The sequence below is a fragment of the Miscanthus floridulus genome, chromosome 19 (genome assembly GCF_019320115.1).
Source record: "Miscanthus floridulus cultivar M001 chromosome 19, ASM1932011v1, whole genome shotgun sequence".
NCBI classification, from domain to species: domain Eukaryota; kingdom Viridiplantae; phylum Streptophyta; class Magnoliopsida; order Poales; family Poaceae; genus Miscanthus; species Miscanthus floridulus.
Genome location: NC_089598.1, coordinates 111,872,450 through 111,894,275, shown reverse-complemented (window position 1 = coordinate 111,894,275; position 21,826 = coordinate 111,872,450). Strand labels below are relative to the sequence as shown.

At 47.4% G+C, this 21,826-nt stretch overlaps 2 protein-coding genes and 1 pseudogene across 2 annotated transcripts; all 3 read right to left on the bottom strand.

Annotated features, from left to right (window-relative positions):
* Window positions 1-10,321: 10,321 nt before the first annotated feature.
* LOC136526634 (serine carboxypeptidase-like 34) lies at window positions 10,322-11,974 on the bottom strand. The gene is made up of 2 exons (XM_066519239.1): window positions 11,368-11,974; window positions 10,322-11,259 (listed from the first exon to the last, which is right to left on the bottom strand). The coding sequence occupies exons 1-2, from the start codon at window positions 11,972-11,974 to the stop codon at window positions 10,322-10,324; spliced, it is 1,545 nt and encodes a 514-aa protein (XP_066375336.1).
* A 492-nt stretch (window positions 11,975-12,466) lies between these two features.
* LOC136527997 (uncharacterized) lies at window positions 12,467-15,223 on the bottom strand. The gene is made up of 3 exons (XM_066520871.1): window positions 14,775-15,223; window positions 14,049-14,185; window positions 12,467-13,658 (listed from the first exon to the last, which is right to left on the bottom strand). Exons 1-3 carry the CDS (start codon window positions 14,940-14,942, stop codon window positions 12,944-12,946), a joined length of 1,020 nt encoding a protein of 339 aa, XP_066376968.1. The 5' UTR covers window positions 14,943-15,223; the 3' UTR covers window positions 12,467-12,943.
* A 1,071-nt stretch (window positions 15,224-16,294) lies between these two features.
* Window positions 16,295-21,460, bottom strand: LOC136529610 (tRNA dimethylallyltransferase 9-like; annotated as a pseudogene).
* Window positions 21,461-21,826: the final 366 nt, after the last annotated feature.

The following is a 21,826-nucleotide window of genomic DNA, read 5'->3' as shown; positions in this document are numbered from 1 at the left end:
ACACTCACCTTGCCTCGCCTAGACGCCCGGGCGCCACGAGACACTTGCCAGACTGGGCAAGCTATTTTGGCCCTCTCAAGGCATAGAGGTTTCCCTTGCCGGCGCAGAAATCGAGGCAAGCAAATCACGGGAACCAAACAGCTAGTAGTGCCCTTAGCTCGTAGGCCTTGGTGATTGAATGAAGTAAATTTGGACTTGAACTTGTGGTGATTAAGGAGAAATTGAAATTCTATGTTTGTTTGGAAGCTTGCCGTTCCATAAATGGGAGTGACACTAGATAGTAAACATTTGAGTCCTAGTGGTTGCGGTGAAAATTATAAGAGTTTGTTTGATAGAGCTTTATTCCCTAATTCTCTTATGGAGGTAGAGAATTGGAGTAGGGTGGATAGCACGTGGAAAGTGATTCTTAATGGGAATTACATATGGAGCGGTGAAAAACGTTTTTTTTAGTTTCCATCTGTCATTATTATAAATTGAAAAGTGAGTCTCGTCTGAATTTTACTATTTAGATGAGGAAAAGTGATTCTCAAGGAGAAATTGCTCTAAGTATTGCTGCCAAACAGGCAAACAGCCCATAGGTAATAAGTCTGCAGTATGTTTGTATGAAATCCTGAGAAAATGAAGGGGGCGACTGAAAATGAAGGGGAGCGACGGCGCCGGCCGCCGGCCAGCTGGATTTGCCGCGTTTTGCTTTGTGGCTTGTGGGGGCGGCTACGCGTACCTGCACGTGACGTAAGAAGTGGCAATGTATATGCGTCTTCCAACCGTACATATAAAGAGGTATATATTTCCATATCTTATACTAAAACAAAACCTCACTAGTTATTTATCTGAACATGCAAGCCGTCTAACTTATCACATACAATTAAAATTCACTAGCATATGCAACTGTTATGTCCATGTTAACAAGACATATAAGCATTTCGTTGTCCACGTCATCATACCACACAATCCACTAATCCGCAATTCCTGCGGCAATGCGCGAGGTATACTTATAGTTTATTTATAAGTTGGTTGGTTGCTTTTTGATATTTTTTTGACATGTGGTTGGCTCCTGGACATCGTCGCCGTCCCCGATCGCATTGCTCTTGCATTGCACGGCACCGCACGGTAGCACTAACAGCCTAAACAAACATGTGTGCTTTTGTTTATCTGTGCTCATGACCCCGGTGTGCTTCTTTTTTAAGGGAAACGAAAAATTATATCAAAATTCAACAAAATACATCTTCAAATTACGCACAAAAAAAATCTAAACTAAAAATAATATAATATTCTATTTAGATTCTTCACCGTCCTCTTCTCTGATGCCTTTCTAGATGCTCTAGATGAGCTAACACCAAATACAGCCAGAGGTGCAGCCTATGTGTTGAATCCAGATTGACCATAGGTACACGTATATACTTGTACTCCCTCCATGCTTCTAAAGAAAGTTGTTTTAAGGTTGTCTTAAGCCAAGTATTTTAAACTTTGATTACAAATAAATTCTTTTGGGTTGAGTTTGAAAATATAAAAGTGATGTAAGTAGACTCATCTCGAAATGTAGTTTATTATGAAATAGATGACATGACCGTTACATAAATCTCGAAGCCATAAGTCGTTTAGGTGAAAGCGCAACAACATGTATGTTTTTTTTTTATCGGAACAAGATGTATGTTTTCGTTGTAACCAGAGGCGGACGGTCACGTTTTGCTGGATAAAAAAGAAATGAATCTGAAGAAACATACATGCATTGCATGTTATTGAACCGTACGTACGTGCTCTAAATAAATGTATATAACTGTAACAAATCGACTCGATTGATCGGACGTCTGTTACGCTACGAGGCCAATTTTCGTATTTTGATCTCTTTTGAAAACAATTTCTAGAAAAATACCAATGCCAAAACAATTTCTGAAAATAGACCATTTTTAGGCGTCTTAGCACATGACGCCGAGATATGAGGCTCGGCGTCGTGTCACGCCACGCCGAGGTTCTGCCACGTCACGGACGACCGGGGTCGTCGTCGCCACGTTGGCGCGTGGGTCCGAGACGTCGGCGTCGTGTCAGCCGACGCCAAGTACCCAACATCGGCGCGGTCGGACAGAGCGCCGAGCTCTGGCCCCATCCGGAGCGCGGCCCAGGCGGCCCAATAGAGGACGGTGGCCCAGAAGCTCGGCGTTGGGTCACTTAACGCCGAGCCTCCAGACCTCGGCGTGATCCGACTCAACGCCGAGGTCTGGACCCTTTAGGCCGCGCCGAGGCCCCTTCTTCTTCTTCCCTCCCCTCCTCCATTCCCCCACGGCTCCCAAATCCCCCACGGCCCCCACGAAACTCTAACCTCCAAAATCGACCCCCGGTGCCCGGATCTCGTCTCCCGAAGCTTCCTCGAGGTAATGGTCCCTGCCCTCCTCCATTCTATCCGCGTAGATGTGCTTACATTGTCCCTAATCATTTGGAATCATGGTTGTTTGGTGATTTGGTATATTTGTGTTTGCATTTGCAAAATGTATGGCTTAGGATGATTGAGTGCATTGTTGTTTAACTGTTATATGTGATGAACATGTTAGGTTAGTTTGGTTTCTAGTTATTTTGGTCATTAGGGTTATTTGTTTATTGTAGGTGTCATTAGGGTTAGTTATTTGTTGGTCATTAGGGTTACTATGTATTTTATTAATTTGTTGGTCATTACATTTCAATTTGTTATGACCAAGGCGTTTTCTTCGTAACGTTAGGATGCCAAGACGTGGTAAAGCTCGTATTCCAAGGTAATCCCAATGTTTATTCATTATCTGTGCAACAAATAGAAAACCCTAGGTTTAGGTTTGGTTCTCCGTTAATATGACTAAATTCTTTCAATTGTAGCTATGGTCGCCAGAGGGCAAATCCCTACGACCTAAAGCCTCTCCCTGAAGGTGTTCCTCGACCAATGTGCTTTTGTGGTGATCCTTACAAGGTAGACATCTCTGAAGATGAGGAAATATATAGGCAGAGGTACTGGATGTGTCCCAATTATGCATGGGAACCTACAAAGCAACAACGCCGTGCATCGTTTGTGAGGAATTTTTATTTTGTTAATTAATTTTCTTGTGATATTAAGTATTGCTTATTTATTTGTTTTGTAACAATTTGTTTTTCTTGCAGACCGTTCCACCACTGTGTGACTTTGAGCAGTGGATTGACACTGAGATCAAGGAGTCGGACAAGCAGCGTCTAGAAGGCCTGAAGGAGTGGGATGCGGAGGTTAAGGAGAGGTTTGAGCAGAGACGCAGACTGGAGGCTATAGAAAAGGAGCATAAGGAAGAGGAGGAAAGGAGGCGTGTTGCTGCGTACCGGGCGGATAGGGAGAAGAAGATTGAGCGTGTGCGCCGAGCGAAGGCAGCGATGGAGGAGAATCCCGATGCCGAGAGGAAGGGAAAGTGGCCTCGTTGCACTCAGTAGGTATTTGGTTCATTCACGAGCGATGTCGTGTAGCCCTAGACTTTTTTTACTATGTTGTAATGCACTCTGCTTTTATTTCAGATGAACTTATTCCCTGGAATTTTTTTATTATGTTGTAATGCACTATGATTTTATTTCAGATGGTCTTATGCCATGTACTTCGTTAACTATCCGAAGACTGTAGTGGTACTGTTTGTATAACTGAAAAGACTACTTGTGTTGTTGCAGTCACTGAAAGGGCTACAAGTACTGTTGCAGTCACTGAAAGGGGTACTAGTCAATTTGAAAACTCACTGAAAAGTCTAGATTCGTTTACTGTTGTATCTGTAGACGCAATGAATTAATATCAGAGTGATGTACTGCATTAAGATGTAGTGACAAAACACAGATGTAGCCTTTTCAGATGAAATGACCAGTCATGGTTGTAGGCTTTTCAGATGAAGCATCTAGCCTTTTCAGATTCAATAAATGAGTAGGCACACATGTTTTTTGTCACGTAGCATTCATGGTGAACCTGCCTTCATATCTATATATAGTGCTCCATGTCTTGCTCCACATCCACACAACTTGTTTTCTGGTTTAGTTTTAGCAAATGTCGAGCGGAGGTTCCTCGAGTGGAAAGGGTTTAGGTGGAGGGAGAGGAAAGGGGGTGAGGAAGGGACCTCCGATTGTGTGGGAGGGTTCTCTGGGTCCTGATTCTTTTGAAGAAGCAATAGAGGAATTTCCTTTGGAGAGGAAGAGTGACTTCACCCGTGAGAGACCTCTTAGATCATACGATAAGCGCATTGAAGATTGGCCAAAATGCCGCCACGGTTTGGATTGCGTTGTGTAGATGTACAACGACTGTGACGGTGGAGGCCGTCGTTTCTTCAGATGCCCGCGAGGATTTGTATTGCCTTTGAACTCTCTCCTTTTTAAGATTTGCATGTAGTTTCTAGTAGTACTTATTGGTAGATGGGTTTTTAGGATTCAAGCTGTCCAGATAACTGTGGCTTCACTAGATGGGTCGACCCTCCTCCTATCTATCCCCATCAACAGTACATCACATATCTACAGGGACGCATCTTTGACCTAGAGTATGGCCCTGGAAGTGGTAACAGGGACAAGTCGGACGACGACAACAGCAATGATGTAGAGGAGGCACTATGCAATAATCCGTACTGCGAGTGCATGAACCATAAGAAGGACGGACCTCCTTCTCCACCGCCACCGCCACCGCCACCACCACCGCCTCCGTCAACTGGATCATACTATGGGGAAGGCGCAACTCAGTTCAATATGTGGGAGCATTATTAGGACCAACATTTGTTAGTCAATCCGAATGTGGAATGCTTGTATGAGTTGTTCTTTTCAATCTCGTAAGGCATGCTAGGTTTAGTTTGCAACATGCCATTGTTAGTTTTTATTTGAGTGTGTTCCCTTTGTAATGTCTGTATCACTTGTTTCTTTCAATCCCCTAAGACATGCTAGGTTTAGTTTGCGACATGCCATTGTTACTTTTGATGTGAGTGTAATCGTTGTGCCTCCGCTATTTCATAAATTGCAGTTTACCTACCTCTAAGTTTCATGTACTATGGTTGATTCCCAAACTGAATAAAAAGATTTGAGTCTCCCTAAAAATAGGGGATTGAAATCGAACCAACAATCGGTTTTTCCTGCAGGAACAAATATACAAACATAAATATAACTTGTCTACTCTTATTAGTATAACTCGTGTTAGTCGAAGAGGAATCGTTGAGAAAGATTTTTCATTTGAATCATGCAAATAGGATCGCAACATATACCAAATGGTTTGGGTCGGCGTTTACGTGTTGAGCTGAGGCTCCCCTAGGGTTTGGGGTGTGTGAGGTGGGCTGAGGCTCGGCGTTGAGTCGGCCCACGCCGACCCTAGGGTTTGGCGGCCGTGTGTGAGGTGGGCTGAGGCTTGGCGTTGAGTCGGCCCACGCCGACCCTAGGGCACGCCGACCTAGGGTTTGGCGCCGTGTGGTGGGCTGAGGCTCGGCGTTGAGTCGTCCCACGTCGACCCTAGGGTTTGGCTCGGCTTTCTGCGAGTTGGGCTGAGGCTCGGCGTCGAGGCGGCCCACGCCAACCCTAGGGTTTGGAAACGGCCGTGGCCCGGTTTGGACCGAACCTCGGCGCTTAGTCATAACACGCCGAGCTTGGGCACCTCGGCGCTTCGATGCAAGGGTTTCCAGGAAGCACCAGGGGTCGGCGTGAAATCACTAAACGCCGAGCTTCGGCACCTCGGCGCTTCGGTGAATTGCTTTCCAGTACGTACCAAGGGTCGGCATCAAATGACTAAACGCCGAGCCCCTGGGTTCACCAATATATCATCTCTTCTTTGCGTGCTTCGTCCCCTTTGCGTCCCCTTCGCTAGCTCCCCGACTCTCCTAACATGTCACCGTGGATCTTCTTTGCGTGCTTCGTCCCCTTTGCGTCCCCTTCGCTAGCTCCCCGACTCTCCTAACATGTCACCGTGGATCCAACAGAGGTTGATCATAACGTGAAGGATGGGGATGATGACACCCATGTTCCTTGTGAGTTGCGACGGAGGCCCTTAATAGCTGGAAACATGAAACATGGCGACGTTCCACACATTCACATAACACATGACCACACCGACAGACATATTCATTCAACATCCGTACATACAAAAGGTCCAACACATTAAGCATCCAACATAGTCCAACACATTCAACATCCAACATAGTCCATACATATGTTTCATCAATCAACAAACATAGTCCAAAACATAGTACAAGGTCCAATGCATACATAGTCCATGCACAAAATAAAGCATATGAAGTCTTTGGATCTTTTATCGCTCCTTCTACCTTAACGTGGACGGCGAGCGTAATGCTTTCCCCTCCCAAACGGATAGGTACCTGGAGTGTACCTGTCCACTGGTCTGAGCGTCCTATGTGGACGTCCAGAACCGGAGGGGCCTTGAGTTCCTTGGGGTGCATCTCCAAGCTGGGACATGCCAATCTCATCATACTCATGATCATACTCTCCCAGCCCGGTGGTGCTCATCGAACCTTGGATCAAGAAGGGGGAACCGATCCATCCTGCAACATAAGCAATGACAAACCATTAGTGTAAGTTAAAGCATGTGTATGTGGTATGAAGTAACATAAAAATAAAAAAAACAAAAGTAAACCAATGTACCATTACACAAAGCAATTCTAGTAGCTAGCTTGATGGATACATGTTGGCTAAGTAGTTCAGGACATTTTCTCTTATTGTGGCCCGGCTTATGGCAACCAGAGCAACGGCTCTTTTGGGTGTCCTCTACAAAATGTCTCCCAACCTTACTCGTGGTTGATCTACCTTTCGTGGCTCGGTCCATGTCCATCCTGAACCGCTTCCGCCGCCTAGGTCCTCTACTCTTCCAGAGTAAACCAAGATCAGCCACATACTTGGGGCCATCATAAGTAGGCCATTGACTCTCGTCAAGATATGGCTCGAACTGAGGATTCCAGGTGCTCATTAGGTTCCTCAAAGAGAACTCCGTGGCCATACGGGGAGGGACCTCAGGGTCAACACGTCTAAGGCGACAGGCTGTAATCATGTGGGAGCAAGGCCTATGGTATATGATCGGTTTTCCACACGTACACTTGTTCTCATTGATCACTACTTTATGTTTTCGAGCACCACGGTCTTCACCACCAATGTTAGTTCCGCCACCCTCTAGAATCTCATATCCATGGTTGATCGGATCGAAACATGAACCCTTCTGTCGTTTAGACTTTTTCTTTGAGAAAGCTAGTTCCTGAGATGCTAAAAGTGGCCAAGCTTTGCCTGCTGTCCATAGAGACCTCGCATGCTTCTTCCTCGAAACGAACCAAGAATTCAACTTGTAGAAGGTGAATGAGGCAATAGCAGTCACAGGCAGACCACGACAACCTCTTAGAAGGCTGTTGAACATCTCTGCCATGTTACTAGTCATGAAGCCCCATCTCCAACCACCCGTGTCATATGCAAGTGACCACTTATCCTTCGACGCCATCAACTCGCTCAAGAATTGCCTGCCATCAACATTTGTGGCTAACTTCAGGGCATCTAACTTGTCTTTGAATAATTGAACCTCTTGCTGCCTGCAAACCTCCTCAAATAATTTGAAGTTGTCCTTTGTGTGATCACGCCTTATAAGATTCTGAGCAAGGTGTCTGGTGCACCACCGGTGATGTATTTGGCCGTAACCAGGAATCTCTTGTTCTACGGCATTCAGAATGCCAGCATGCCTATCGGATATCACACAAACATCACGTCCCAGACCAATTACCACTTGTCTTACTAGCCTGAGAAACCAACACCAACTATCCGTGTCCTCCTTCCGAACAATCGCAAAGGCCAATGGCACAAGCTGGTCCTCTGCATCTGTCCCAATACAAATAAGCATTGTGCCTTCAAATTTCCCTGTAAGAAAGATCCCGTCAATTGAGACGACGGGCCTGCAATGCTTGAATGCTTCGATGCTCTGCCCGAACGCCCAAAACGCCCTTCCAAATACCTGGCTACCATTCCTTGTTTCACCCTCCTTAGGTAAATACTCGAAGTGCATCCCAGGATTTACGGCCCTCATTGCGTTCAACATTACAGGGAGGCGCTCATAAGCTTCTTCCCAATTTCCAAATATTATTTCCAGTGCACGCTGCTTTGCCCTCCATGCTTTCCCATACTTGACATAGTAATTATACCGTTGGAAGATGATCTCAACCAATGCAGACACCGTAATGGTTGGCATATGCTTCACCACGGGGCATAATTGCCTTGCAATGAACCTAGAATTGAGCTACAGATGGTTCTCTTCTGCCTCAGCAGTGGCACAAACATGTGGTTGCTTCACTGAGGTAATCTTCCATTTGCCTGCCTTCGTCTTCCTAGCACATACTCTCCAACCACACTGTTGTTCTTCACAAGCAACAGTGTACCTCTTCTCCTTGAATGAATTGATGACCCTAAAAGGTCGGTTGTGTACAATGGAGTACTCTTGCAACCATGATTTCAACTCATCCATGGTAGCAAACAATATGCCCTTCCGTATGATGAGGCAACCGCTAACATCAGGCACAGTTGTATCACTTTGCCCACCATCAGCTACTGCCCTATGACCATGGCTAAGGTCCTCGAAATCACCAACTAGTGGATCTCTCCAAGGCAAGACCCTAGACAATATCTCTATTTCCCTTAAATTCAGACGACCAACAGGGCGATCGTCATCAGAGTCTTCGGCTATCTCCTCTACGAAGGACTCATCATCTTCAGCTATCTCCATGTCAAAACGGTTCGTAGCCCTAGCATCACCAAAATCTTCTTCACTACTAAGATCATCTTCGTCGCTAAGCTCATCCTCAATAGAAAAGTCTCCGCTAGCGTCGTCCAAACCTTCTTCTGCATCAACAATTACATAATCATCATCATCTTCATCACTATCATGATTGCCCTCACCATCGGCAACCGGATTCTCTTCCTCATCTCCACCGTAGCCTAGTTGTGTGACAAGTATTTCTTCTTCAGGCAAAGGACCATAACCTATGTGAGCGGGGGAAGATGGCCATGCTTCGAAGTTATCATTTCCTAAGCCGGACTCCTTACTTACTACTAAATCCAAAGATCGCACTTCTGAGGCCAATACAACTGCCTTGTAATCATTCCATTCAGACTCGTTTGTAATTTTGAGCAACCGCTTGATCCGAGGACCCTTCGACGACCCAACATCTATGACACCTTCAAACTGAACATGCACGTCTCCTTCATTCCAGCCTAACTTAACCTTCACTCGCTCCACTAACTGGGTCAAAGATGTTGTTTCAGAAAAAATCAACAACTCCTCACACATGTCCAGAAATTCCAAACTATCATCTCTTGTCCTAACAATACGGCCTCCATGATGCAACCTCACTAATTTATCCATCTACATCCATCACACAACAAGTAGTGTAACATATGAATATATTTCAATCCAATAAGTAGAAACTAAAATATATCATTTCATCGTTTTTCAACCCCAACAACATAATCATTTCTAGTCATAACAAATTGAAATGTAATGACCAACAAATTAATAAAATACATAGTAACCCTAATGACCAACAAATAACTAACCCTAATGACACCTACAATAAACAAATAACCCTAATGACCAAAATAACTAGAAACCAAACTAACCTAACATGTTCATCACATATAACAGTTAAACAATAATGCACTCAATCATCCTAAGCCATACATTTTGCAAATGCAAACACAAATATACCAAATAACCAAACAACCTTGATTCCAAATGATTAAGGACAATGTAAGCACATCTACGCGGATAGAATGGAGGAGGGGAGGGACCATTACCTCAAGGAACCTTCGGGAGCCGAGATCGTGGCACCGGGGGTCGATTTTGGGGGTTAGGGTTTGGTGGCGGCGCGGGGGTGAAGAGGAAGAGAGGGAGGCCGGCGGTTTCAGAATGAAGGGAGGAAGAAGAAGGGGCCTCGGCGCGGCCTAAAGGGTCCAGACCTCGGCGTTGAGTCGGATCACGCCGAGGTCTGGAGGCTCGGCGTTAAGTGACCCAACGCCGAGCTTCTGGGCCACCGTCCTCTGTTGGGCCGCCTGGGCCGCGCTCCGGATGGGGCCAGAGCTCGGCGCTCTGTCCGACCGCGCCGATGTTGGGTACTTGGCGTCGGCTGACACGACGCCGACGTCTCGGACCCACGCGCCAACGTGGCGACGACGACCTCGGTCGTCCGTGACGTGGCAGAACCTCGGCGTGGCGTGACACGACGCCGAGCCTCATATCTCGGCGTCATGTGCTAAGACGCCTAAAAATGGTCTATTTTCAGAAATTGTTTTGGCGTTGGTATTTTTCTAGAAATTGTTTTCAAAAGAGATCAAAATACGAAAATTTCACACGCTACGAATCATCCTCAGTGAGGATGGCCGGAGGCGTGCGAGGCAGGTCCTTGCCGGCGAGGAAATGCGCGAGCAGTTGGCGCGCCTGGACGGGCTTGACGGTGGGCACCATGTGGCCGGCGCCGCGGACGGTGACGAAGGTGAGGCTGTGGTAGGCGACAGTGTAGCCGCCGACCTGGTCGCTGGTGAACCACTCCCTCCAGGGCTCCACGGTGGCGAGCCCGAGCTTTCGCAGCGCGTAGCGTGTGGACGTGACAGGCACGCGTGCGTCCGTGTCGCCGCTGTACACCCACACGCGGAGCCCTGCGTCGGCCAGCCTCCGGATCGCCGGCAGGGTGGACGCCGGCGAGTCCTGCCATTGCTGGAACAGCGCGTCGCTGCAGGGCGCCCAGCTGTAGGGGATGCTGCCCGTCACGTTGGCGTGCAGCGCCCTCTGCACGTCACCGCGGTTCAGGTAGGAGCTGGCGTACTGGTCCAGGCACGGGTCGTAGTCGCCGTACAAGTACCGCCGGCGGCGGCGGCGACGCTTGTTCTTGGCCATGGCGGCCGCCCCGCCGCCCCTGCGGGAGAACGACGACGACGACGATGAGTTGGTGCAGACGGGGGTGTAGAGGCTGTAGATGTCGATGTCGTCGAAGGCTTCGTAGAAGGCGTCCATGGCTTGGTCGCAGGCGTCGCTCTGCTGGCTGGCCGCGGCGTCGCTGGAGAAGTCGCTAGCGGCGTCGTTCCTGGAGAAGTCGCAGTACGTGGCGATGGCGGAGTGGAGCTCGTCGGAGATGACGGCGTGGTCCCAGGCGTACTCCACCATGCCGCGGTCGTCGGAGGCGTCGTCGATCGCGGCGTTCCCGATCATGAATCCCCTGAGGTAGATGTGGCGGCTCTTGTGGACCTTCCGGTTCATCTCCAAGATCTTCTCGGCGAGCTGGGGCACGTAGTGTCCTGCACGTACAAATTAAACACATTGTATTGTGCATGCAGATTAAGATTATTGTGTGCAGTCTAGCAAAAGCAATGGAAACCAGATAGATTAGAGGACTAGTATACTACCTGCGTAGCTCTCCCCGGTGATGTAGAAATCATGGCGCTTGAACTGCGGGAACCTCTTGAACCACTCCACCAGGAAGGTGTAGGCGTCATGGGCGGTGAGCTCGTCGCCAAACTCTTGGAGATCCGAGGTGGTGTTGGTGTAAGAGAAGCCAACACCGGCAGGGGATTCCAAGAAGAGCAGATTCGCCTCTCTGTTCCATGATTCAGGGTTGAGCCGGAGCTCATGGCGATTTGTTCCAGGGTTTTGGATCAGGAAGGGTCCCAGCTCCTGGATTGCACCGGTGCCCAGCGACGAGCAGCCGGGCCCGCCGTTGAGCCACAGCACCACCGGTTTCTTTTGCACGTTGTGGGTGGCCTCCAGGAACCAGTAGAAGAGCGCGCGGCCGTGCGTCTGGTTCACCGTTACGTACCCGGAGAAGTGCCGGAACCCCACCTCCGACGGCTGCCCCGGCAGGGCCTCCACACGGTCAGCCTCCTGCCGCTCGAACACCGCCTCGTAGTCGTCGGTGTAGTGGTGATGATGCCGCCTCGCGGCCGCCGTCCTAGACGTAGAGGCGCCGCCTGAGAGGACCACGATGGCGACGAGGAGGAAGGCTGCTGTCACCATGGTTGTCATCGTTGCTGCGCAGATTGCTTTTACTTTATTTTCGTTTTGTCCTCTCTATATCTTTTGTATATATACACATATACGAGAGAGTTTTTTTTTTTAATTCTGTTAGTTTCTCTTATATTGGAGTGTATTAATATAAAATAATACCCACCGACGTATGCCAGATGGTTAAAATTAACAAATATCCTGCCAATAACATATATGGAGTACATACATAACCAATCTACTCCATTATCCAGTCTATGTACATATTTCAATTCCCCAGTCCATGTACATATTTCAATTCCCGGCCGTGTGAATGAATGACCAGGTATAGTCGATCGTTGCAATCAGATCAGCACCGTGCTATCATGAATGTTACTGCACCGTGCCATATATAAGTCCACATTCACCAGACATGGCATATGGTACAATAATAACGAAAATCAGTGAAAAACATTCATTTGATTCAGAGACTAACTGAAACCAAATCCACTCCATCACACAGCAGACGTACTGATGAAAAGCAAAAATATCTCTTATGTATTAATTAATGTGTAGCTCTGCCTGGGATGGGATACATTCATTCCATCAACACATGCATGCATGCTGTATACAATACATCTAGCTAGGCTCCATTGTATTGCTGCGTACCTACTGTTTTGTAGGAGTACAAGTCAACTGATTGTGCAAACACCAGGGCTACAGACAGAGCAAGGTAAAAGAAAAATACTGGAGCTAAGCCGTCGCTTCCCTGGCACTGACGGTTGAGTAATGTGATGTACACTTTTACACCGTGATCTGAATTGTAACCATCGCCCTGGCACGGTTCCAGCATATGCTCTGCCAAGTCACCTCTTCCATTACCACCCATTATCCACTAGTCGCGGCACGCTTCATCATTATCATTCATCAAAGCTGGATCAGTGTAGCAAGCAACCATGGCACCCAAACCTGTACGCAGTACTCTACTGACTTTCATTCAGTTCAGTCCAACGCAGTTTTGGTCCTCCGAGCTGACGCTGGTTTGGGCAGGCCATCAAGTAACGGTCGGGTGAAGGAGTCATGGTTGAAGGTCCACTTTGAACTTGACCACATAGAGACCCCATTCTCTGCATCTGCAAAGTTCGGTGAGCTTGGCGACTTCCTCACAGTCACAGATTTGAACCCGCTAAGAAATGACATGCTGCTCTTCTGGCTGGAATCTGGGCTGCCTGTATCCATGTTTAGACGGATGCTGGAAATCGGCCGTGGCAACAGACTCTTGATCGCCTTAATTGGATCTGCTAGAAAATCATCCTGGGCGTCCGCTGTGTTAGGCACAGCTTCCACTTTCTGTCGCCGCCGCACCGAACTGTCTTGCTTTGGTTTGGGTGCCCCATTGCCATTGGCCCCGTTGGCAGCGTTCGTTGCTGAAAAGCCATTAGTTGGGGCATCAAAATCCCAATTTCTGTCGATACCCTTCGTGCCTGGGGCTGTGGAAGGATTGAGCAATGTTTCGCTGAGGTTAATCTGGAAGCCGCCGCCCTTATGGTACGTAGACATTTCAGTGCTGAGATCCATGGTATTTCCTTTCTGAGATGTCAGGCCATAGTATCTCTGCAGGGTGCTCATTGCAGGAGACGCCCCCTGCTGACCAGACTTGGATGAATCTAGTGAATCAAGAGCATCTCTGTTTTGACGATGGTTTGGAGCCCGTGCTCTGCAGAAACCACAAAAGTTAAGTTCAAAGTGCACAAGTGTATCACTTGTCAACTGAAAATTTTCATAAAGATGTCACCACAAAGATTTTTCACATTTATGTTTGTCTTTGCAGAGGATTATATGTATTTATGTTTCATCTACTGACAATGATTCAAAATGCAGTTGTAATGATATCGGTGGAAATTAAGCAATGGCAGATAAACCGGGAGCAAGCTGAGTATATGGTAATAGACAGTTGAGTGTCAACACTGAGTTCTAAGGGGGGGAAAACGTTATGCTTTCTCTGCAACTAATTCAAAACTAGTAGCAAAATTTAAATTTATTAAGAGGTTCTGGGCATGGTGTAGAAGATTGAGTAGGAAAAACACACGAGGGAGGGGAGATGTACCTTTTCGTTCTTTGACCAGAACTATTCAGTTTGACAGAGGATGGCATGGGCATTCCTGGAAGAGGTATGAGCAACGTTTTGTGTGCAAACATCTGGCTGTCAGTGACCAAACTGTTTGCCCTCTTAATGTCAGATATCTACAAGTAATAAAAGAAGTAGTAGATCTATAAGACAGCAACTCAAAGGCTCATAATGTTAAATTCACAAAAAGAGACGTGTAGTGTACGGAAAAAACCAGGATTTTAGAAGCGAAGTAAAGAAGCTGTAAATAAAAGAATCTATAAAAGGTAAATGCTTAGCCCTTGGTGTCGCTGTTAATACCAAGTCCCTGGAAAAAAAAATCAGTTGTTGACGTAATATAACAGGTGTCAACGTTACGTTTACTACGGATTTATAAGAAACTAAAACAGATGACGCGAAGATCATTCATCACTCTGAAGGTCAGCTATGAGCATTACAAACACGGTAAAGTTTCTTTGGATCTCGCCAGTAGACGAAGACGAAGCAGAGGAACGGGGATTCTTTTGAGATATCATTCCCTTCCTTTGCGTGTAGCAAGAAATGAGGAAAAGTTGAAGTTTTGGTGAACAGCACGAGACCTCTTCCATCTCGCGGGCGGGGTATAGAGGCTTTTACCCACCACCACCAGCAATCAAAGCCATCATGAAAGAAAAATAAAATAGAAAGGGGAGGCGACTAATCGGTGGATGAATGAATGATGAATACCTCGACGCCGTACTTGATGGCGATGCCGGCGAGCGTGTCCATCCGAGTAACCTCGTGCTCCAGGAGGTGGCGGTGGGCGAGCGGCGACGAGGGAGGCGTCGTCTGCGGCGAGAGGACGGCGCCGCGGAGGGCGTCGTACTCGTCGGAGAGAGGGTGAGAGATCCCCATGGCGACTCGCGACTAAGTCAGAGCGGGGCGGCGCTGGATGGTGGGCAGGCAGATCTCGGCGCGCAGAGCGCGATTCTGGGATGGGAAAATCCGCGTGGAGGAGGAGGAGGAGGATGAAGGTTGGGTGCAGGTGAGGCGTCGCCGTCGGTGGAAGGAGGAGACGAGAAAAGGCGCGCCTTTTCTTGTGTTGGAGGGGAGCCGAAATGAAATGGAATTTTTTGGAAGGAAAAGCAAGGCTTGGAAGAAGGCGACCAAGCAAAGCCTCCATTCGCTCCTTCTCTCTCTCTTTTGTTTCTCATTTCTTCCATACCATAGTACGCGGTTCCTGAGCTTATTATATAATAAAATAGCCACGTGGTTATAGTGCTTACACTCTGTTCCACCGACGGCCCGACCCCACCGCGCCTCCTGCCTTCGCCGCCGCGCTGTCTGTGGTCAACCTTGACTCCTTGAGTGGATTCCGATTAGTGGTCCCTAAATCTATACCTCTGCTACTTAAAAAATGGCAAAGAGAATTGCAAAAAAAAAGTAAAATGTACCGGCGGTCCTTAAATTTGCTTCATTGTAACTTTTAAGCTCCAACCAGCCCGCTCCGTATAAATGCTCTCCGCCTCTTCTTGTCTCTTCTAGCTGCATCTTCAGGCTCTCCAGCTCTCTCCGCATTCCAATCTAGTGTGGGTCACAGTAACAACGTCAACTCGCCATCCCCATCCCATGCCTTCATCATCCTGCACATCAATAGCCACGACATCATAAGTAGTGATGGCGACAAGGCTAAAGCCAGTGCTCTTTAGGCGGATGAGGTAGACGAACTATTGCTTTTAGTCCCCTTTAGCAATCTTTGGGTCACTAGTTGGCTAAAGGCCATTTAGTCAAAATGTTTGGATAAAAAGTGACTAAATGAGACTAGATTTAGAAGGTGAAGAGTGAACCAAACACGCCCTTACTATTAAGTTCCTTCCCCGGTCAAGAATAAGGTGGAGATCCAACCACTATATGGCATGTGGCATCGTGACGCGAAGTAGGTCAGGTCTATTTGGACCTAGATGACACACTACGACAAAGGACCTAGATGACGTAGCGAGACAAATTAAAAACCCTGCACACACGAAGACAAGTTCAAACATATAAACATTCATTTTAAAAGTTCAGGGATCGAGACAAGTTCAACAACCGTCTGTATTTTACTGTTGCAGAATGCACAATGGATTGTTTTTTTTTATGGGTTAGGAATACAACTGCTGAATTGGAAATGAAAAAAAAAGAAACCATTTGCTCATTCTACGTATTTTCATATTTAGAAACTTGGGATCAATCTGACGCCCACTTTATGAACTGCGTGTGTTTGTTTATTCTCTTTAGTTCATGTCGACATATATATATATACATACATACATATATATCGGCTGGCCGGGCTGACCTCCTGCCGGCTCTTTACTTCACAAAGAAGGGAAAAAAACAGCCTGACCACAACTAAGTCACGTTAGGTAAGCTAGGCACCATCTTTGACGAACTAAGTGTACAGTACAGTATTATATTGTACAGATGAAAGGGTAATATAATGCACCGCTGCACTGTCCCAGACAGAAGACTCGCTCTTGCCTTGCCTTGGGAGCTTGACCACCAAATATAACACGCGGCCTGCCTTCCCTTTGACTTGATTGATTCCTCCTCCTCACAAGTCACAACTCCTACCTGCAGGCTGCAGTCAAACTTACCTGCCTCCACTTGCATGTTCATGCATGGCCAACTCCCTTGCCTTGCCAACAAACAACACATCTGTGGTTCTCTGGTTTATTCTAGTAGGAAAACAAGGGGACAAAAAAGAAAGAAACAAAAAAAAAAAAACGTGTCACTGTCTATGCGGTTAATTATTGGGATACGCATATGAGCAGCTTCCTGGAAGGGAGGTTCATTCCTTTGTATATACAGACAGGTTCTCTTCCTTACCTGTCCTCATAATGCATGCAGAATTGCAGATACAGGCATGCAGCCCTGTTAGCTGTTACTAAAGTAAGAGATGCAATAATGAACTAGTACTATGTGCATGTAATAAAATGAGTATATATATATGCTTCTGCCTCAAAGTGCTTCTTTCTTCGTTTGCTCCAGTACCATACTACCATGTAGAATCCTGAATCCCCATCCTCCTTTCTGAAACCAAAACAAAAGATGCATAGTCACCTCCTGTGCTTTCCTTTCCTTTCCTTTTCTTTCCATCAAGGCTGGGTTGGCAACTTCGCACACTAACTGTGGGAATTATTATACTATCACACTGCTTTATCATGCTATAATATCTATCTAGGCTCCACCATCAAGTTCAGTTCAGGGGAATATGATTCAGACACGGTCCCTTTCATGCATGCAATTTCAACCCTAAACCCCAATGGCTGACATGCCTTTTACACAACTGAATAAGATTGTGGTACCCTACCACTATCTCCACCAAAACTGAAAGCGGCAGATTTCTTCACTAGTTAGGTGCAGATGCAGCCACAGGCACACCATTGTCAAACTTATGCCATTCCAGATCTACCAAACCATTCATCACATTCCTGCAATCATAAGCCACAGCAATAGTTTTATTTTTCCTTCTTTATTAAAAAAAAGACGCTGAAGCCCATTATGGAGTCAGTGATATGAAAACAAAAGAGCTAGACAAAAAAGACTTCATACATCATTTTGTACGAGCCGTTGACTTCCATTCATGCTAAACACTGTTATTATATTTTATTCAGTATCCAATAAGTTTTCAGACTTCGCAGCAACCTGTAGCCGGCTGCAATTTACCATTCACAACCGACACACGGTTGTCCAGTTGACTATCTGCACAGCATCTTCTGGTACACTTTTGATTAAAAGAAAACTATGACTCGAATTAAATATAAATTCAAAAGTAACTGTTATCAACGTTGCTATGCGGAAAGGTGTATCGGCCTTTGAAACAGAAAACTGCAACGTTCTAAAAAGGTACTACAAACATAACTACCATTTGTTGCCAATGTACAGCACATACAAAGGCCACACTTTCTACATGTTGTAGATATAAGAAAGGTTGTTTCACCTAATTAATTAGTTGTGCCACTACAGATCAGAACACTAAATCAAGTGCAAGCCGGAAAATGGTAAATTGGCTGGTAATGTGTTAGGTTTCTCAATAGTGTTATGTGTATAAACTATCAAACATACTCAAATTGATGGCTCAACCAACCTTGTTCCTTCTACCAGCTGATGGAAAACAACCTTTCTGTTCAAATGTTGCAAATGACATTTGGCAGGCAAAAGATAAGAGTGCAAGAAAATATACCTGATTAATTTGGCGCTGCATTTCTTCTGTAACCAGTACAGACCAAACAACCAAACTTGTACTGTCTTAGACTGCTTAACCAGTATACCAGACATTGGCAGACTGGAGAGCCAACATCATAGGTTGACAGCAAATAATACCCCTGGCAGACAACATAAATATAGTTGCAATGCACTACTGCAAAATCACAAAGACTGAGCGTTTATGGTACAGTTGACATGGAAGTATGGTCCTCAACACATCTCAGCTTAATTCAGCATGAATCACACTTCAAGATTAAGAAATAACAAAATCAGTTACTATCATTTACGCAATCTCAAAGAGGAAGATGCCAAAGAAGAAACCTGCCTCAAGAAAACAGGAACCAAGCTTCTCACAAAGTTCAAAAAAAGGAGATGGCAAAGAAGAAACCTGACTTTTCATTCCATTGTGGCACTTTGAAAAGGCATTTTCACTACGATAGAAAACAGAACCAAAACAAACTAAATTCCTGTGTTATTTGTGTATTGATCTAAGAAACTCCTGTCCTAATTGGTCAACACCAAAAAGCTAGACAATTTCCACGTTTGGAAAAACATGATAAGCGAGTAGAGCAAGATTTAATTTGCCCTGTGTTCTCCTGATCCAATTCAAAACGTGAGAGCAGTCATCATCCCCAAGAAACACCCTGTTCACTGAGCGATAGGTTTTGAGATCACGGCTTTTGTGCACGCAACTTTCCCTTTTCACTTCAAGTGATTCAGGGACCATCCTTGCACTGCAGCCATGGTAAGCATCACAGACAAATTGAACAAGTGCCTCAAATGGTTGCAAGCCATCGGCCCAGTGGTAAATCTTCTCATTGCGGAACCAGGTAAGTTGCCTCTTTGCAAAGTTCCTAGATGTCCTCTGAAACTTGGCGAGAAAGTCAAGGAACTCTTGCGGGGTGCTTTCACCTCCGTTCTGCCTACAGTGCAGCAGGTACTCCATGGCTTGCTTGTAACCAATGGCACTAGTTGCAGAGTTCATACGTGGCCAATGAAAAACAAGGCGCGATTCCGCGCTCGCCTAGGCGCGCTTCAGCGCTGGGCGGAGGGGTAACGCCTCGCCTAGGGGGATAAGCGGAGAATAGGCGCCGTGCCACCAGATCCAGAGCCGCGCCGCCCGAGGGAGGGAGCTGCGCCGCCGGATCCATTGCCGGGCCGCTTCCTCCGGGCCTCCCTCCTCCCAATCCCATCAGATGCGCATCCGTTTGAAGGAGAGGGGAAGGGAGTAGAAAGGAAAGGCAGGCCTTGGGTCGTGATGGCGTGGGGGCGCGAGGCGAAGCTGCGGCAACGCACGAAGGCTGAGCCTGCGGCTTGCCTGCCTGCAGCCGGCCTCCACGAGAGAGAGAGAGAGAGAGAGAGAGAGAGAGAGAGAGAGAGAGGTCACGGGAAAGAAGGGAGAAGAAGGTCACGGGAAAGAAGACGGACTGCTCGGGCTGCAGATGAGATGTGGATAAGACTGAGCGATTTTGCGACTTGCCCCTCCACTTTGTAAAAAATTTCAGCAAATTTTCTTGCTATGATTTCCTTTACTGATTTCTTACATTCTAGTCCCTAGAACTTTTATTTTTTCACAAGATACCACTTCTATTGCTGTAGGAACTTCTATTTATTCAGCATTTCAGCAACTACATTTATATATTTATTCAGCTATACATGTTGAATGCAAATTTATCAAAACGCCTAGAAAAACGCCTTGAAACGCCTAGGCCTGCCTAGGCGCGCCTAGGCGCTAGGCGATGGGTCACCGCCTACGTGGCTGCAAACTAATATCAAGAAGCCATGAGGCTTCCGAAAGTAAGCCGCCTGTGGCAGCCAGCATTTCCTCACACCTCAGATCAATTGACCGGTACAGTTCAATACGTGGACTTGCGAGGAAAATACAGAAGAAGTCATAATCCAGCTCCCTGGCCTCGCAGCTCCCAGCAGTGGAGGGGGCCTCAGTTAGGTCGGTGTCATGCTGTTCACAGAATGCATCGTACGGTAAGGCGAAGGCAGAAGGAGGGGAGCCTGATGACCTGATAATCTCAAGGCTGCGGCTCAATCTGTTCCAGTTATTGACAGACAAGTCACGAGCTTTGGGGTCACCAGCCTGCACCACCAGCTCTACTGCTTCCTCCCACTGGCCGGTCTCCCGAAAATCAGCGAGCTCAGACCACACAGCCAAAGTGGTGTCCATGGATGACTGTGGAACTTCCGGCTTGCCATAGATGTACCATCTCAGGTACAGCCCAGTCCCTCCTGTAACAACGGGCACGCAGCCCCTGTCAAGAACATCCTGCGTCGCCCTCCGGGCATCGCGGAAGAAGGCTCCAGCCGAGTAATCGTCGGACGTGTCTAGTATGTCGATCAAGTGATGCGGCACTAGGCTCATCTCCGCCGCGGACGGTTTGGCAGAGCCAACGTCAAGGCCACGGTAGACTTGCACAGAGTCCGCGCTGATGATCTACCCTCCAAGCCTCCTGGCCACCTCCAGCGCCAGCCTGCTCTTTCCAGCACCAGTAGGACCCGAGATGACGATGACCGTGTCCTTCTTCTTCTTCTTCTTTTGATGAGTTGGTGGTGGCGGAGAGGAGGCGGCGATCTTGTTCGTGGCGCGGAAAGATGAGGTAAGCCTGTGCTGTGACTGCGAGCACAGGACAGGCCAGGTCCTCCAGATGGCCCGCCGCGTCGCCCCCAGCTGCTGTGGCCTCATCTCGCCGGACATGATAGAGGAGGGGTACCTGTGAAAGACGTAGACGAAATTTCAGGTTAGGCTACGTGATTAGTTGAGATGAAAATGCAGCTGGACACCGTTTGAAGCTCCTGCAGGCATTTCATCAAACACCTAGATAGGACTCAGTCGAGAGGCAATGGTCCTGGCTTGGAGTCATGGAGTAGTAGCCTTATTTAGCCATGGTGAGCAGCAAGGAAGCGGTGAGTGTGCATGTACAGGGAGAGGGACTGTATAATGTGAATTCAAACGGAGGATGCGGACTAGTGGGGCTGTGGCTGCGGCGGCGAGTTTCGACAAGGTTGCTCTCGCGCGCTACACGGGGGGGAAGGGGTGGGGAGAAGCGGGGGAGCGGTAGCCGCTTACCTTGAGCCAGCAACTTTCGCCCTCTCCTCCGTGCCACCGCCGGCGTGGTGCGCCCGGCCGCCGCGCTTCCTTCCGTGTTCCGAGCACGGAGCACCCGCCGGCGCCACGGCCGTTAGCCACTGGGGAAGGGACCTCCTATCCACTGGCATTTGGGCCACTTGGCCCATGATGCCCACGGGACACGCTACTCAGAAATGACTCGGCCTATGAAGCAGACGGCCCACGCTGAATCTTGTTTTGTAGGACGATGATGCTTTTTCTTCCCGTGGAGACAAGTTTGATCAAGGTACCTCTTTTTCGACGATTGATGGTGAGGGAGGCATCCATGGCTAAAGAGAAGCACCTGGCCGCAGTTAAACGACTCGAGGAGCCTCCTCTGTGCGAATGTGGAGATCGAGCTATGATAAACCCTGAGAATACGTTGGAGTTCGTGTGTCCCAACAAGCACGAATTAAGTGGAAAGTGTATCTGTTTA